Here is a 20,000-nt window from a genome sequence, read left to right as displayed (position 1 = left end):
GATAAAGCAACACCATTTTTAGATTTGTAGATTTGTCTCTGCCAATAAAGGCATCAATCTGTCTGAATGAGGTCAATGTGAATAGTTTTGATGTGAAATACTCTCATAAGGCCAGCGATTTTGTTTTAAGTTCACACCACAGTTAATCGCCTCTGATGTACTTCTATTTCTTCTATTCTGAGCCAGGCAAAATGGCTTGAGAAACACTCATGCTGTCAATCAATATTGGCTCTCTTATTGAAAAGCCAATTCTAAAACCAACACTTGCCAAATACACTTAATAGATGTGAGTCATTGATTTAGTCTTAGGTCAGGGTTAGGTCTGGCACAGTGTCATACCCAGGACGGGGAAGCTGTGCTGAACCGAGGGGTGAACACAGCCCAGACGCAGAGAGTGCTACGTCTTTGCTACTCCTTTTGAGGGGAAACAAAGTCTGTTGAGCTGCTAAATTTTTTTTAATAAATGAGAAACATATTGGACAAATATTTGGACACACAATATGACCCCTTTTGGCAGAACCTGCTCCTTCTATGCTCTTTGTAAAACCGGCAGATAAAATAAATGAAATAATCTAACCCAAACAGAAAGAAAATTAATTTTTTAGAAAATGTGTGTTGTATTTTTCCCGATTACATTGTCTTACATTGCCTATATTGGGCATACTTGAGCAGTGGCAGCCATTTTGTGGTGCCACAGATAGAAAACCCATTCATTTTCAAAGAATATTTGAATATTTAATTATATTATATACTATATTGAATACATTTTTGCGGTTTTCAAATATTTTTAGACACAGAATCAAATGTTTTATGGTCATGATTCACCAAGAGCCTGGGTGGCTTGGTTTTAGGCTTAAAATTGTATAAATATTTTCGGAAATCTCAATGGGAAAAATGTATGGGTTTTCTATATGTGGTACCACAAAATGGCCACCACTGCTATGCCCTTATGTCCAAAATAAGGACATGTCGAAAGTGGTTAAAGTCATCCACTAAGGGATTTTCCCTTCCAGAATGTCTGCGTATATTCAAGTTCCTAGCATATTTGTGTGCACAGGGGAAATGAAGTTGGTTGTGATTCTAATCATGATATGTGACCAACGGTGGCCTCCAGCACACAAGACAAAGCCCAGGGCTAAACGTGGTAGATCCTTGTTTATCTCTGCTGCATAAGGATGAAGGGGAGGACATAATCATGGATGTGAGAGGATAACATGCTGTAAGATTATAATTAGTGGAATTAGAGGAAGGACAAAGGTAAATGTCTGTGTGTTCTCGAACAAGCAGCAAATCCCCAGCAAGCTCCCAGGAGTGGTGTTCTGTGGCTGGGTCCAAACCCAGACCTCCACATGGAGGGAACGACAGGAAAAGAAAGAGGAATTTCCCTTTGGGATGAATGCATACTCTAAATAAATAAAAATCGAACAAGCAGTGGTGTAAAGTAACTAAGTACATTTACTCAAGTACTGTACTTAAGTACAATTGTGAGGTACTTTTACTTCATGGAGTATTTCCAATTGTCTGTACTTTTACTTCTACTCCACTACATCTCAGAGGCAAATATTGTACTTTTACTCCACTACAATTATTTCAAAACTTTAGTTACTAGTTACTTTGCAGATATAAATTACAAAATTATAAAACATACATTAACCACTTTAGCCCTATTTTATACCTAGGCTATTTGAAAATAGCCGATCTACAAGCTCACAATGCGTCTCAATGCGACGCGTTGTGAGCTTGTAGATCTGCTATTTTCAAACATGTTAGTACTTTTACTTTGGTAGTACATCTTGATACCAATACTTTTGTACTTTTACTCAAGTAAATTTTGAATTCGGGACTTTTACTTGTATCAGAGTACTTCTACATTGCAGTATTGATACTTTCACTTAAGTAAAACATTTGATTACGTTTTCCACCACTGCTAACAAGCAGCCGAACTAACTGTCAGGATATTATAATTCTGTTTAATTTAAGGTCAAAAGACCCTGCAGTAAATTGTGGTTTTCTTACAATGCAGAAAACAAAAGCCGATTCAGAAAGTCTTTCTGGCTATAGTTGTGGCAATGGAGTGTTGTTGGCAATCACACACATTAAGTTGCACGGCTGTAATTAGCCATATTCCCTGTGCTAGAGAGAGGCTTGTGTGTTTTGCTGTCTGACATACCGGTAAGCCCACATGGCACAGCTGACCTAACTGAAAACACCAGCTCAGGGCAGGAATCACAACAGTTTCTCTGTACAAACAGAGCTCAGTCTAAAGAGCAGATAAGTGTCCTCCCCTCTTTTGAACGAACCATAACGAGTTCAAGCAATGTTCTACATTTCAAACATTCATTTGCCCCAAAACCAGTAAGCCACAAATATAAGCAAGGATTTAACAAGAACACAATTTGCTAAATGTGATTTCACGAATGAAGGTGATACTGGGTTTGCAAGGCTAATTGGGTAATTATAGATGGATTAGGAAAAGTTTACCGGGTGCACCACGGAAATCTTGCTTGGCCCTCAGCACTTGGACTGCCCGGGAATTAGCATGGTGGAAGAACTTTTAAAGGGATAGTCCACCCCCAAAATCACCCCATGGAGACTTGAATTCATCTTTTTTGTTTTTGTCGCATTCCTAAGCCTTTAAATTGAAGACCGGCAGCAGTTCCGGTAGGAGACACAAAGAGACTCCTTTGTGTGTCCTACCGGAACGGCTGCCTACCGGTCCACTGGTCATCAAATTATTGGCTTAGGAATGCGACAAAAACTAAAAAATATCCATGAATTCAAGTCTTTATGGGGTGACTAATTGATAGAAAAAAAGTATTTTTGGGGGTGAACTATCCCTTTAACAGGTCTAGATATGAGTAGTCAAAGTGCACTAACACTATATTAACAGTATATTAACAGGTATAACATTTTTCTAAATGTACATAGACAATCTACCCTCAGTAGTGTGGGTAGAATATGTACACACACACACACACACACACACACACACACACACACACACACACACACACACACACACACACACACACACACACACACACACACACACACACACACACTCACACAAACACACACACACACACACACACACACACACACACACACACACACACACGCGCACACGCACACGCGCACGCACACGCACGCACGCACGCACGCACACACACGCGCACGCACACACACATACACGCACAGTGGGACACACAGGAGTCTGTTACATAACGCATGTCAAACTGGGGGTCCTTGAAATGAAGGTTGAGAATCACTGGACTACAGAATGTCCAGAAGGTCTCAGTGGTGCTGATAAAGCTGTTCTCTGGGTCTGACCGCTGTTGCAACAACTTGAGAGAGAGAGAGAGAGAGATGTGATTTATGGCTGTTAACCATATTCTGGGGGGGGATATGATCTACAAGCTCACAATGCGTCGCATCACGAAGAGGTTTGGAGTGCAGATGGAAAAAGTGGAGGGAAAGTGCGGTTGTGTAATTCAAGTCCAGTTCTCTGAGACTACAGGGGTTTAACCAATTCAATCCGGGAAAGCGTCTGTGTCATTTTAAGATTACTTTGGCTATTCAAAAATTGCAAATCTACAAGCTCATCATAGCACGGCACCGAGTGCCACACTATGAGCTTGTAGATCTGCTGCAAAAAATAATAATCATTGAAAATGTTTGAACATAAAAAAAAAGAAATTTTATTTTATTTATTTATTTTATTAGCAGATCTACAAGCTCGTAGCGCGGCACTCGGTGCAGCGCTACGAGCTTGTAGATCTGCAATTTTTTTGATAGGCAAAGAAATCTAAAAATGTCACAGAGATGCGTTCCCGGTCTTAATGGTGGTTAAGTGTTTTTTTTTAAATGTTTCACTCCTCTCAATTCTCCTCCAGGGAACGGCTCCGACGTCTACATGAACAGCTGTCTGTACAGCAACGGCACCAGCTTCGTGGAGTCGCTGTTTGAGGATTTCGGTGAGCAATAAATCAATAGACGATCACAGAGGAGTATAGAGCCACGTAATGAGAGGCTCTCGCCAGCTTTAGACAGAGATGCCTTATTTGTTGGGCGGAAATAAACTTATAATCACACAGAATTATTATCGTCATGACTAAATATAATAACTATCTGATCTTTTCTCATCTCAGTTCATGATGATGATGATGATGACGATGATGATCAGTGGTGTAAAGTAACCAAGTACATTTACTCAAATATTGTACAATTTTGAGATACTTTTACTTTACTGGAGTATTTCCAATTGTCTATACTTTTACTTCTACTCCAGTACATCTCAGAGGCAAATATTGTACTTTTACTCCACTACAATTATTTGAAAACTTTAGTTATTGGTTACTTTGCAGATATAAATGATTACATTATAAAACATACATTAGCCACTTCAGCCCTATTTTATTCATAGGCTATTTGAAAATAGCCGATCTACAAGCTCGATGCGACGGGTTGAGAGCTTGTAGATCTGCTATTTTCAAACATTTACTTTTGGTACTTTAAGTATATTTTGATACCAATACTTTTGTACTTTTACTCAAGTAACATTTTGAACACAGGCCTTTTACTTGTAACAGAGTATTTTTATATTGTGGTATTGCTACTTTAATGGAAGGGGGCGTGTCTGTTAAAATTAATATCAAATATCTAAATACTGAATCAAGCAACTTAAAAACTGTCTGGGGTGCTCCCAAAAGCATGAGTAGCCGATAAAATTACCCAATTAAAAAAAATATATACGTAGCCTGCGAGTTAGCTCTGGCAGCATACACTCGAGAGGTTACATGCATTGCTCATTCTATGTGGCTGTTTACAGCGTCATGCAAGATCCATACGTCATACACTGACGTGGCAATCAGCTGTCCAATTGGGCGGGTATTTAAGTTCTCTTGAATCGGGCATTCCATCCGGTTGTGTCTTCTAGCTTGTTGTCATGCGGCGTTTGCGCCCACCACCACCCCAGCACCACCAGGCTCTGCTATTGGTCTGTTCCCCGGGGGGGGTTGTTATGTTATGGTATATCTATCTCCCTGCTCTTAATGGTTAATGATGGCTGTATGAATGTGCTGAGCAGGGAGAAAAAATATAGCAGAGCCTGAACGCCAAGATAAAATATTACATCCACACTTGTATTCTAATTCTATTATATTGCTTAAATATATTTGGTCTATAATATTGGTTCAATCTATTCGTGAGTTATCTGACAGAAAAACTGAAATATCCCTTTAAGTAAATATCTGAGTACTTCTTCCACCCCTAATCTTTTCTCATCTCAGTTCATTAGGATGATGATGATGATGATGATGGTGTAGGTGACTAACTTTCCTTGTTGCTTCACCAGACTGTGATCTGCACATGCTCAGTGCGTCCCCCGTAGAGCAGAAAGAACAGCAGAAAGAGGAGGAAGAGAAAACTCACCTGAATAAATCTGTAAGTCTGTCTATCTTTCTGTCTGTCTGTCTGTCTGTCTGTCTGTCTGTCTGTCTGTCTGTCTGTCTGTCTGTCTGTCTGTCTGTCTGTCTGTCTGTCTGTCTGTCTGTCTGTCTGTCTGTCTGTCTGTCTGTCTGTCTGTCTGTCTGTCTGTCTTTGTGGATTTGAACTATATACATTTTCTGGCATGCAAGCATATAGAATATTTGAGTTAGGTTGGCGAAACTGATTAGAAGCATGCATGACCTTATTGACCTGTGGAGTCAGAGGAGAAGTCACAGCAAGGAACGGCGAGTCTTCAAGTGACCACAAGTTGTCAAAGAAGTGAATAACAACTTTGAAATTGTCCAGACATGGTCTGCCATCTTAGAAATACTAGCTGTTTTCTCTGTCCAAGAGTGAAGAATCTCTTGAACCGTTTAAGCCCTGTTTTATACTTGTACTGAAGCTTGTAATGTCTGAAGATCTTACTATTTTAGAAAACTTTAATCATGCTGTGTTGACATGGGATGATCTGAAATCATAATAAATATATCTAAAAGGAATAATGTTGTATTCATATTTTCTTATTCATTCTTCTGCTTGCAGAAGTTTATCATAATGTTGGGTTTGACCTGTGGTTGTGATTGGTTGTTTCCCCAGACACCTACGGACACACCCCCTCCCGTGCCGATCACTCCCCTTCCTGACGATTACTATGAGGAGGCGGTCCCCCTGGACCCTGGCTCCACCCCTCAGTACTTCAGTACCACCATGCATAGTTAGTCCACACGTGCACACACACACGCGCGCACACACACACACACACACACACACACACACACACACACACACACACACACACACACACACACACACACACACACACACACACACTACACACAAACAACTTTATTTTTACACAAAAAACATTTATACAAATGTGGTCGCGGCTTTACATAATAGATATAATAAAGCACATAGTAAATAATAATAATAATAGTCATAATCATAATCAGAAATATCAGGGGGAAAAAAATCTATAAAATAATATAATGGGGATTAACCGAGTCAATTTGTGGGAGTGGAAGTGGTCATACTTATCATATTCACAACAATAATATTGTTTATATATTATATAAAAAGACCACATTGATCAGTCACAGTACAAATAATTACAGTTCATATATTATGCAGTAGACCTGTTAAGTTGAGTTTCTTGCTTGCCAACCATAGAAACCTGTATATGCCCTAAATATAAGCTGCGTGCTTGCTCAGTAACAGAGACGGGTGTTATAATACAAAATGTTTAGCCCTCGCACTGCGCAAAAAAACCAAGAATCCCTAGATATCGTTGCCCGAATATTACCAGATATGATGCAAATATGATGATATCCAAATGGGATACTCTCCGAACAGTATTTGAAATATATTTCATGGTCGGAGCATATCAACTACGGATGTGGGACCACTTTTATTCTTGATAGAATATGGAGTGTATCATCCCAGATACTGTATATTACCACATGCCATATTCGGGAAATAATTCTAATCAGTGTCTAAAATATCTCATCAGAAATGGACAGCTGTCATATGTGGAGATGATTAGTTACTCATATCCAATGTCAAGATATGACCACTATCCATATTTGAAGTCCAAACACCAGTTGCAGCTTATGTCAGGATATTGCATTGATACGATCTGTAACCATATTTGAAGTCCAAACACCACTTTCATTTTATGTCAGGATATTGTATCGATACGACCTGTAACCATATTTGAAGTACGACCTGTAACCATATTTGAAGTCCAAACACCACTTGCATTTTATGTCAGGATATTGTATCGATACGACCTGTAACCATATTTGAAGTACGACCTGTAACCATATTTGAAGTCCAAACACCACTTGCATTTTATGTCAGGATATTATATCGATATGACCTGTAACCATATTTGAAGTCCAAACACCACTTGCATTTTATGTCAGGATATTGTATCGATACGACCTGGAACCATATTTGAAGTCCTAACACCACTTGCATTTTATGTCAGGATATTGTATCGATACGACCTGTAACCATATTTGAAGTCCAAACATCACTTGCATATTATGTCAGGATATTGTATTGATACGACCTGTAACCATATTTGAAGTCCAAACACCACTTGCATATTATGTCAGGTTATTGTATTGATACGGCCTGTAACCATGGCCGATCTACTTTGAATTAATTATTAAGCTAAAAATGACAACAAAAAATCACTTTCAAATGAGCAATATTTATTTTTTAACAGAGCTGGGGCCAAGACCTCCAAAACACACACACACCTCAAAACTCTTCTCCACACACACACCTCAAACTCTCCCTCTCTCCACACACGCACTTCCAAACTCCCTCTCCACACAACTAGGAACAAGGTAGGAACGACGGGTCAAGATTGGGCAGAAGTCTCTGGAGAACTGAACTGACTTTTTAAACGGAACGGGGTGTGAGTGATGCTAAAAAAATATTAAAATAAACATCCACACACACACACACACACACACACACACACACACACACACACACACTACCCTAAACTGTTCACAACTGTACTCCTAAAAACAGTATTAAAATAAAAACATCCACACACACCACCGTTAACTGTGCACAACTGTACTCCGAAGCTTTTGAAAGGGTGCATAAATGTTTCGTGTTCCAGTTCAGTTCCCCATAGCTTTGTTTGATTGGCTCAGCATCAGATTTGAACCAGAAACATAATGACACCTTCACGTGTTTCCAGTCCAAATCTGCCGCTAAGCCAATCAAACAAAGTAAACTGTACTGGAACCATTTATACTCCCTTCCAAAAGCTTAGGAGTCCAGTAGCCTATACACAAATCCACAGAGCGCTGCCCTGTAGGTGGCGCAGCCATTGCTGCGGTGTCAGACTCGGTGTCAGTCAGCTGCAGTCACTGACGTTACTCTTGAGTCTTTTACCTGCTTTTTACTAACTTTTACTAACTTTTACTAACACTAACTTTACAAAGATGTATAGTTATTTAGTAATTAAACCAAGCAGGTAAAGAGTAACGTCAACAGACGGACAGAACCGCAACAGCTGCTGACTGAGTCTGACACCGCAGCAATGGCGCGCTACCTACAGGGCAGCGCTCCGTGGATTAGTGTATAACTAAAAGGCTTTACACTCCAGTGTCGCCTTCTTCCTTCTCACTCTCCTGCAGATAGTGATGCTTGCCCTCTGCAGCAGGGGGGTTTGTCTGGTGAAGAGTTCGTAGTTTGTGCGAACACGGTTGGACTTCGGCTCCACACACTTCCTTCGGTTTTCATCCAGGGCAGTTTGACATGAAGCCATTATTTTGGACAGCCGTCCGGCGCGCCACTTTGGTGAAGTTATTTTAAAGGCAGTCTTGTCTTCATCACTCTCGACAAAGTTCGCGTCCGCACCACTGAGGTAGTCCAAGTCCTCTCTCTCTCCTCCCTTCTGCCCAATCTTGACCCGTTTCTTGAAAAGCTGTGTAACAGATGAGAAGAGGAGGTTAGACTTTTAAAGCGATCAACAAAACTAAATAAGTAAATACAGTATGAGGGTTATATTATGGCTTCAACTCTCTCTCAGCTTGGCCTGAAAACGTTGAAGACCCCTGCGTTAAACAGTATGTTGGTTTGTTTACTGTCGAATGAGAAAACAATGTTGCACTAAAGTAATTAAAAGGTCCCCGACCCCCAGTTTGGGAACCATTGAGAGTAGGATCACTACACTTGAGAAAACCTAAGTATGATTTTGATATTCACTGAAACAAGGCAGTTTTATGATGCTGAAAGCCTATTGTCTATGGTGGGAAGCCTTTTATAACCCCACCTTTTGTGTAAAATGCACTTTTTGGCCAGGAAATAAAACGTCCTGACAGAAAAGCTTTGATTCACTCAAGTGTGCCACCGATCTGGACTGGACAATAAAAAAATGCTATGACAGATCTGTAGAATAGGCTTAAAGGTAGGGTAAGTGATTTGCTTTGGTCAAAATAAGTGTTAAATAGCTCTATATTGTGATAGTACTCATTGCTATAGAGTGTTTGTTCAGTAACAGGAGTCTCCTTGTCTCTCCACCTCTTTATTAAACAGAAAATACATTTTAGTTTCAGTTCAATTTTATCCAACCAGGACAGAGAACTCAATCAGGATACAGATTAGGATACAGATTAAACAAGTGAAATGTGAAATGGAAGTGATGACACTAAGAAATGAGCAGACAAAATTGGAACTGGAACACTATACAAATTAAGCTAAAAAATGTGTACTTTCTCCTGATTGGCTGAGATTTTGACACCTACCGAAAAATGTATTTTCTGTTTATTAAAGAGCTGGAGAGACATCTGTTACTGAAAAAACACTCTATAGCAATGATTACTATCAGAATATAGTATTTTAACCTTTTAACAAAATACTTTTAGTTTTAACCAAAACATATCACTTACCCTACCTTTAAGATCAGAAACCCATGTTTTTGTTTTGGCGAGTAGTGAAACTAGTATATTGTTTATTTTTTACTACTAATATAGCTCTGGACCAGAGCTATATTATGGCAGCTACACAACCCAAGCTATAAACATTTGGACTGTATGACCCCTCTGCTTTGTCTCCTCCAGTGTATTTCTCAGTAATTACCACCTCACTGTTATATCCCTTACATAAAAAAGGTAATTGATAATTCACGTGATCAATAAAATGCAACAGTAATAGAGCAGGGCAATAACTCACCCGATCTTTCCTGCTGGTAAGGGTCTTTATCCAGTTCCATCTTCTGAGCGGCTTTGATGTTCTCATAAGCCCTGTTGCAGGCTCCTAGTGAATGAAAATTACAACACAAATACCAAGTTATGAACTCTAAATGTATTATAGTAAGGCATCTCAAAAGGATAGTGATCACAGATAGTTTACATTTTGTCTGCTCAAAGAAATGAGCAGACAAAATGTAAACTGGCAAACAAAATGGGGGTACTCTCCTGATGAACATTTATTTTCTGTTTATTTGAGAGCAAGAAGAGACCCCTGTTATTTAGCAAACACTATAGAAATTACCATTTGAATAGAAAACTTACCTTTTTAACAAAAACAACAATATAACATTTTGCTATATTAGATGGTTAGTTTGCCATCTGTTATCTTTAACAGTGTCAAATCAACACTAATCTACAATGTAGGTATTTAGCAGACGCTTTTTATCCAGAGCGACTTGCAGTAAGCAAGGTAACGCATACATAGAAAATACCTCACGATCACAGGTAAGCAGCAGGTCATCCAATTGTTAAAATTACAAGCAATTTAAGGACATAAGTCCCCAAATTAACGTGATATCAGACTTACTTCTGACTAGGCTGGTGGTCCACTGGGGCTCTGAGTCGTGAATAGCCTGCATCACAGCCTGGGTCACCACCTCATTGTGAGCAGTACGGAAGCTGTGGAAAATCACACTTTTAAGATACCCCTCATTAAGCATAATATTATTTTTTTCCTAAAATGTTTATCCCACGATTTTGTAACCCCATTTTTTACACCCAGTGCCAATTGTCTATGTAATCCTGGGCACTACCTTCCCTCTGCCAACCTAGGGAGGCCAGGGCCGAGCTCATGCCTCCTTCAATGCATGAGAGCCAACTGACCTTCTTATCACCTGACAGGGGAGAGTTTCCCTGGTTGGACGTAGCGCGTGGAAGGAACACGTTATTCCAACCAGTTCCTTTCCCCTCCATCAGGCGCCCCTGGCCAGGGGGAGGCAGTATAGTGACCAGGATTACTGCATGTTTTTGTGAGGGTATCTACCCTAGGAGACACGGGGAGAACATGCAAACTCCACACGGAGAGGCCCTTTCGCCAACCCCACCTAGGGTATGGGCACTGATATTTTCAGCATAACATGATACAAAAGTGTTATGTTATTTCACAAACAGAGGCATTTCAGAGGTGGGGGGGGGGGGGGGGGGGGGGTGGGAACATACCTGTCCTCCGGCTGGACCTGCCATCTCTCTCCGAGGCTTCTATAGATTTAACGGACGGTGGTCTGTAGGGACATTAATACAGTGGTGTCAGTCTAACTGTACTTTTCAGCCCTGACCCCCCAAAATAATCATATTTGAACTGGGGACCCCCACCCTGACAAGCACTTGGAATTGTAGGCATTACATTTAGTTTGACTCGGTTCCACAGATAAATATTGTGAAAATATCCGAACTACAAGCTCACAACGCCTAGCACTGCTAGGCGTGAGCTTGTAGATCGGCTGATTTCACAATATTTGCCTATTTTTTACATAATATTTGGCCAATTTGGTATTAAAAGGTCTTAAATTCCTTAAATTGTAACTTTATAAATGTGCAGATACCCTGTATACACTGTATGTTGGTGTGTTTACTGTTGAGTGAGAAAACAATGTTGCACATTAAGCTAATCATTTTAGATCGGCTATCGAGGTATTAAAAGGTCTTAAAAGTCCTTAAATTGTAACTTTATAAATGTGCAGGTACCCTGTATACAATTTTACTGTATGTTGGTTTCTTTACTGTCGAGTGAGAAAACAATGTTGCACTAAGGTAATCATCTGGGGACCCTCCAAATCATTTGGGGACCCCCAGTTTGGGAACCATTGCAAGTATGATCACTACACTTGAGTAAACATAAGTATGATTTTGATATTCGCTTAAACAAAGGCAGTTTCATGATGCTGAAAGCCTATTGTCTATGGTGGGAAGCCTCTCAGACCCCCACATTTTGTGTAAAATCCACTTTTTGGGAAGGAAATAAAATATGTCCACCAGACAGAGAATCTTTGATTCACTCAAGTGTGTTTATTCAAGTCCTGCATCACCCTGTTAGCGTATTTCTCAGTAATGACCACCTCACTGTTAATTATCCCTTACATAAAAAGCCAATTGATAATACACGTGATCAATCAAATGCAACAGTAATAGAGCAGGGCAATAACTCACCCGATCTGTCCTGCTGGTAAGGGTCTTCGTCTTTTTTATGTCCTCCGGTCCCGTCCAGCTCCATCTTTTCACTGCCTCCTAGTGAATGAAAATTACAACACAAATACCATGTTATGAACTCTAAGTGTATTATATTAAGACATCACATACATGCAGAGAGACAGTGTAGTGCCTCAGTAAAGTAGGATCACAGGTAAGCCAGGTCATCAAATTGTTAAAATCACAACCAATTTAAGGTCATATTACTACTCAGATTAACAGCCTGATATAAAACTTACTTTGGAGTTGGTGGAGGCTCAACTTTGGTGTCTGAAATCCTCTATTGTCTGGATCACAGCAGTTGTAACCTCCTCCTTATGAAGCGTTCGGAAGCTGAAGACAGACACACACACACACACGCACACGCACACGCACACACACACACACACACACACACACACACACACACACACACACACAAACAGATGCATTTAAAAACCAAGACCAGACCAAGGTCAGTGGACAGTGGTGTCCAAGGCAATTATGTGCTGTGGAAGGCAGATAATGTTAATTATAATTGGATGCTTGGTCAAACATATCAATAATAATTTAGAAACAAATATAGTCTGGGAAAGCCAGACGATCAGAGATCTCTGCCTACTGACATGTCTGTGGTCATCTAAATTCAAAATGGTCACCATTATGTTAAATATATGGACTCAAGGCAGACTGTCTCACGATTATAAACATTTTGATATTGACCATTTGAGTACATACTGTACAGCTACCTTCACCAGTGGAATGCAAGTATGGATTAAAATTGTAAATACTAGTAGCCCACCAATTTGGAATGAGTAAAATGATTTTTCTCAAAATCTGCTGCCTTTTAAAATTGACATGTTTTGGGGGGTCTTTTTTGGATTGAGATGGTCCAGGGGCTGGGTCTGGCCCCCAGGCCCATGTAAAGACTACGCAATAAAGAGTGTATGAATGGTACCAATAAATGGACTCAATTACGCCCCATCATAGGTGTGCGCTGGTGTCACACAAAAATAGCTGATCTACAAGTGATGCAACACATTGTGAGCTTGTAGACCAGCCATTTTTAATACAGGCACCTTGTGCAACAAAGTATAAACCAGGCTTTATGGTTCATTTGTATCTCTGAGTTAAATTGTGTATCAACGCGTTAATCTTTGTATACAGTCAAATACATTATTATGACATGACATCACAGAAATGTAACAGATGCCTGTTAAGTTGCACTGACAAGACTATTCATTCATATTCACACTTGATAGTGTAAATATACTCATAGTACTGAGTCATTATATTCACTGCTGATGGTTTAACACAGCCACAATTGGCACAGTGTACAGTAGGCTACAATAATTTAGATTACATTAGTAAAGGTCAATTGTAATGGTATTTGCCTTATTTTCTCACTGTTTGCATTTGCCCAGATTATTACTATCTCTATTAATTACCTGTCTCTGCACCAAAAGGTAGACACAAACAAGAAATAGCATAAGAGATTGGATGACAGCTCATTTTGGTTAAAGGTAGGGTAAGTGATATTTTTGGGTTAAAACAAACAATTTGTAAGGTTAAAGTACTATATTGTAATAGTAATCATTGGTACTGTATAGCAGGGGTCTTCAACGGGGGGTCCTCAGAGTTACTACAGGGGGGCCAACACATGTTTGTGTGATAGGAACTTTTTTTTTTAACCTGTTGAAACCTAGAATTCCTTTTCTGAGGGGAACATTAGCCAAAAATAGCAGATCTACAAGCTTGTAGATCGGCATTTCGGTTTGGTTAACAGTTACTGAACAAAATCTCTATAGCAATGATTACTGTCACACAATATAGAGCTACTTAACACTGTTACTGAACAAACACTATAGCTACTATCACAATATAGAGCTATTTAACACTGTTACTGAACAAACACTCTATAGCAATGAGTACTATCACAATATAGATCTATTTAACACTGTTACTGAACACTCTATAGCAATGAGTACTATCACAATATAGAGCTACTTAACACTGTTACTGAACAAACACTATAGCTACTATCACAATATAGAGCTATTTAACACTGTTACTGAACAAACACTCTATAGCAATGAGTACTATCACAATATAGAGCTACTTAACACTGTTACTGAACAAACACTATAGCTACTATCACAATATAGAGCTATTTAACACTGTTACTGAACAAACACTCTATAGCAATGAGTACTATCACAATATAGAGCTATTTAACACTTATTTTAACCAAAGAAAATCACTTCCCCTATGCCTTTAATTAAGTAAAAATACACAGTAGATTATCAAAGTGGGGTCCAGGGAGGGACCACCAGAGGTTTCTGAGGGGGTTCCCTAGCTATATTAGTTAATATAGCATGAAAAAAACAGTTTAACCACCCTATTACATCAGCTATTTGAAAATAGCAGATCTACAAGCTCAGGTTGCAAATATTTTCAGAAGGGGGTCTGCAGCCAAATAGCCTCTATTTTGGATTTGGGGGTCCTTGACATGAAGGACCACTGCATTTTCATGAGAAAATATAAAAGCTGTGCATTACCTGTAATATTATCTCACTGCTCCAACCTCTGTGACTGTGCATGCCAAAAGTCTCCAAAAGTCTCCACAAATATATCAGCAGCTTGTAGAAACTTACTTTCTTGTCCAACAGTCTTTTAGTGCCTTTATTTCAGTTCGTTTTAACCTAAATCACTTCAGCTATCACAGAGCCTGCATCCTGCATGAGAGTTACTGACTGCGCGCACTCAGAGTTCATTCAAGGTTCACTGCTGCTCCAATGAGTCAAGAGCCAATAGCTGCCTGCAACGTCATGGCACTTTAGCACACAGCCAATCGCATTTCGTTTTTTCAAACTGAAATTTGGCGGGCATGCACCCACAAAGCAACAGACGTCTGCAATGCATTGTGGGACTTGTAGTTAATTTTGGAAGTGCTTTCCATTGACACGCTGTATGTGTCGTTTTTTTCAGAAACTACAACATGGCGTCTACATTCATTCACTGTTGATATGCAATATATTCAGTTAGTTTGGGCATTAAAATGTGTTTAAATCAGATTTCATTACAGCTGATCATTTGCTTATATAACCTGTCAATGAATATATGATGTCTGTTGTATGATGTCGTTTTTTTCTTTTTCTTATTTCAAGCATGATTATTTGTGTTAGGCATTGATGAATACAGTAAATTATGTTTAATATCTGGTTGCCATATATTGTTCCAATTTTTTAAGTATTTTACCCATATTTGCATATTTATTTAAAAGGATTTATTTATTTTTTTCTGTGCCACTTTTCCCCAAAACAAGTGTATGTTGGGCTGATATATACACTGTAACAAGTTCTGTCACATCTATAATGTGAATTGTAGTTTTTTCATTACATTAATATATTCCGCATGTGTGTGCGTGTGCGTGCGTGCGTTTATCATTAAATGGGTGATAATTGCCCCCATTTCCATAGTCCCCCATAGATGTTTAACAATGACCATACCTGACAGCTGAGGTCAAGACCTTTGCATAGTCAACAGTTTGCCATATGTATACAAGCCTTTAATCATGGAGTCTGGGTTCAAGACCCGAGGTCATTATTTCAAAGCAGTATGCTGCTGTATACTTTGTGCAACAAAATAACACCTTGTACAAGCGGCATGCACCTATTTTGTATGTTTGAAAAGCATCATACTGTGTACTCAACCACTGTATGTGTTTTGTTTACACTCTCTGTCTGTCTGTCTGTCTGTCTGTCTGTCTGTCTGTCTGTCTGTCTGTCTGTCTGTCTGTCTCGCCATTGCAGTCCCGAGTTTAGGCCTGCATTGGGGATTGTGTTCCATTACTCCCCCCACTAGAGGAATATAGGCCTATCCCTACTTGTCCTCTCAGTTTCTATCATTTCAGAATAGATACACTAGCCCTCCTATTTAGGATACAAAGCTAGTGTCCTCATGGAACTTATCAAGGAACTTTGATGTTCTTGCTAGAGGCCTTGATCACTTAGCATGGTCCTTACCAAGAGAGGGCCATAGACTCACTGATTATACACTGGTCTCGTTCACGTCCAAGATGATTAACTGAATGCTTACACTTACCTAATACCTACCATTAAATTCAAGAGAAACGCTGATAGAGTCCAATGTATGCCTTGATCAACATTCAGACTTCCCTAAATATAATGACAGCTTGCTGTCCCATAGCCAATTCAACTGCATACTTTCTGGGGGTCTTTAGTCTTTACCCAGAGATGTTCTGTTTTTATCCAGTTACCAGCAAAGCAGAATCATTTGCAATGCATACAGAAATAAGGACATGTACAAGCTTGCTGCCTCTGTGTTGTTTATGAAAGGTAAAAACAACAGATCTGCATGCTTAGCTTCCCTGGTAAGGATCCTTGGGCTCTGTGAGCCCCATCCCATTTTGACCCTACCTGTGAGACAGACTGTATCCACTTAAAGCTCTTGAGCTCGACCCATTGCATAACTTATACATCAGTTAAATATTTTACATAATATGAACCCAAGATAATTGTGACACACAAAGATATGCCATAGATGTAATCAGTACAGTACTAGTCCATACCCGGGGATGTGAGCACTGAAAGTATTTGCAGACTTTGGGTTATGCACTGCGTACACAGTATGCTTAGATCAACTAGGAGAGGAGGTTTCTCATTTGATCATGGCTGTGTGTAACAACTTGTCATTTACCTGACATTGAGTAGTCTTTACCATAACCTGACATTTCCAGACCAAAGGTCATATTTGGAACGCATATATGACACAAATAAGATGTAGCTGGAATCCTAGTATAATATACTATGTCCTCTGTAGGATACTGGGTCTATATTTGACTAGATATCATATGGCACATATCAACAAAACTCATTTGCATCAGCATTGGTCCGTATTCTGTAGAGAATCCAAGGAAATATACATTGTTATAAGTTAAGGATTCTGGACCTTTTCACTTAGTGATATGCTATGGATACTGTCAGTATTCTACACAAATTAATACGAATATCTTAATATTTTTGTATCAAAACATAATATGACAAGAATAACATATGTGTCATATGAAAAGGTTTTATATACCTCCCAAAGTCATATATTGAGTCAATATTTTATCAAATGTGGAGCCTACCGACAAAACTTCAAATATGTTCCAGAAATTATCCATATTCTCAAGATAATCAAGAAAATAGAAATCACCAGATTAAGATGTAGCTGGTATTTTGACATAATATATGTCCTCATGATGTATGTTGGGTTCACATTTGACCAGATACTCAGGATAAGTATCGGAAATGGTCCGTATTCTACAGAAAATCTAATGATATTTCTGGATAAATATTTTGGGATTTCACCTGGTAAAAATTACCAGATTCTGTCCATTTTCATGACCTATCAATATCAGGTAAAACTCTCACCCAAAACAGGCCCAATGGCAACATCTTTGGTATTATGTTATGACAAAGGGTGATGATATATGCTACAGATATTGCCATTATTCTACTCAAAATAGGGTATCAATATATTCCGGTATACTTAATTCTCTAGTGGCTCCAGAGTCAAGATATGACTTTAAGTGATATGAGCTTAACATAGACTGTATTTGTGACACATTCAGATATGCCATAGATTTGATCCGTATTCTAGAAAAAAAATTGTGCTCAGATATGTCCAGATAGGATATAAGGTGATATTTGGAACACACAGATGACACAAATAAGATGTAGCTGGTATCCTTATATAATATATGTCCTCATGATGTATATTGGGTTCATATTTGACCAAATATGGCATATCAATAAACTCAGGATATGTATCAGAAATGTTCTGTATTCTACATAAAATCCAGTGACGTATCCAATGAGATATTTTCGGATTCAGGCCCTTTTTGCCCAGTATAAATCACCAGATTCTGTCCATTTTCATGACCTATCTATATCAGTTAAATATCTCACCCAAAACAGGTCCAATGGCAATATCTGTAGTAAATATGTTTTATATGACAAAAGATGATGATATATGCTACAGATATTGCCATTATTCTACTCGAAATAGGGTGTCATTATATTCCTATATACTGCGTTACGTCATATTCATACATTGTGTATGACAAGCAGATGAATATTTCATCCATATTTGTATGAATATGGCTTATGTCAACAAAACTTTCAATATGCATCGGAAATGGTCTGTATTCTTTAGTGGTTCCAGAGTAAAGATATGACTTTAAGTGATATATGAACTCAATATCTGACACATCCAGATATGCCATAGACTTAATCAGTATTCTAGAAGAATATTGTGAACAGATATATCCAGATATGATCTAAGGTCATTTACGGAACACATACATGACAAAATTAAAGTGTTGCTCATATCCTAGTACAATATATTATCTTCATGATGTATATTAGGTTAATATTTGCCCAGATATGTTGCATATCAACAAAACTCAGGATATGCATCAGAAATTTCCGTATTCTAGCGAGAATCAAAAAACTGATATTTGGGGATTCTGGCTCTTTTCGCCCAGTCGCCACCAACACACAAGATAGATAGTAAACAAGGAACCCTTTCATTCTATTGATCGGGGGAATATTTAAATTTTCCAAGTAATTCAGGAAGGGGTTCCAGGAAACATAAAATAGGGCCTCTTAGGGGGAATTTGATTTTTTTTCTAGCTTAAGGAAGTACATCATATCTTTGATCCATCTTAAGTGTGATGGCGGTGTGGATTTTTTCCATTCTAAGAGTATTAATTTATGCGTCTTGCGAGCAGCGTTGTGAACGCCATGACATCTAGCGTTATTTTGTTTAGGTGATTATTAGTAGGTGCAAGTTAAAAGAGTGCGATCAGTGGGCACTAGTGATGAGCGGGCCGACCCGTAACCCGCGGGTCAACCCGCGGCGCGGGTGGTCGAGTCAGGATTTCAGAGGCAATTATGCGGGCTGCGGTGAGCGGGTCAGCCACTCTCACACGCAAAAAAAAAAGCCCTATTTTGAACAACATGCTTGTTTATTTAGCCCATGACAATGTTGTTGTAGACATTTAAAGCGACTTAGGGTACTTAAAAGAGCGCTATATAAATCTGAGCTATTATGATGATGATTATCTTTTTTTCCCCACTGCGGGTCGCGGGCGGGTTGAGGCATAGATTTATATATGGGTTCGCGGGGCGGGTCGAGGCGGGTTGGGTTCCGTGGCGAGGCGGGGCGTGGCGGGTCATGAAAAAACCCGACCCGCACATCACTAGTGGGCACGGTTCTATGTGTGTTTCAAACATTTCCGAGAAGGCTTTAAATATATTGGACCAGAAACATGACAGGCTGGAGCATTGCCAGAACATACTGTATGTATCAGTGTTGCTGGAGCAGCCTTACAACGCTTGCAGGTTGCATCTGTGTCTTTGTACATTGTACTCAGTCTTGATTTTGTCCAGTATGTGCAATGTAGTAGTTTAAACTGAATTAGTGCATGTTTGACACAAATGGAGGATGAATGTACTCTTTCTAGGATTTGTTTCCATTCAACCTCCAAAAAACTGTGAT

The 20,000-nt window shown here is 39.2% G+C and overlaps 1 protein-coding gene and 1 long non-coding RNA gene across 4 annotated transcripts in view; one reads left to right on the top strand and one right to left on the bottom strand.

Annotated features, from left to right (window-relative positions):
- LOC308081358 (actin filament-associated protein 1-like 1) overlaps positions 1-20,000 on the top strand; it is a gene marked incomplete at its 5' end in the record, with an annotated part of 54,144 nt that overhangs the window by 946 nt on the left and 33,198 nt on the right. For all 3 annotated transcript variants that reach the window (XM_080457737.1, XM_080457738.1, XM_080457736.1), the window contains 3 exons: positions 3,894-3,974; positions 5,354-5,442; positions 6,085-6,202. In XM_080457737.1, the coding sequence (XP_080313863.1) occupies positions 3,894-3,974; positions 5,354-5,442; positions 6,085-6,202 (288 nt within the window). The remainder of the gene's footprint in view (positions 1-3,893; positions 3,975-5,353; positions 5,443-6,084; positions 6,203-20,000) is intronic.
- Positions 8,326-12,493, bottom strand: LOC308081359. The gene is made up of 5 exons (XR_013932837.1): positions 12,414-12,493; positions 11,427-11,488; positions 10,795-10,886; positions 10,189-10,272; positions 8,326-8,941 (listed from the first exon to the last, which is right to left on the bottom strand). It is a non-coding gene; the product is annotated as an uncharacterized lncRNA (long non-coding RNA).

This window comes from Gymnoscopelus braueri (assembly GCF_963280865.1).
Source record: "Gymnoscopelus braueri genome assembly, contig: SCAFFOLD_273, whole genome shotgun sequence".
NCBI classification, from domain to species: Eukaryota; Metazoa; Chordata; class Actinopteri; order Myctophiformes; family Myctophidae; genus Gymnoscopelus; species Gymnoscopelus braueri.
The sequence above is the reverse complement of the archived record's forward strand: the minus strand, read 5'-3'. Positions and strand labels throughout refer to the sequence as shown.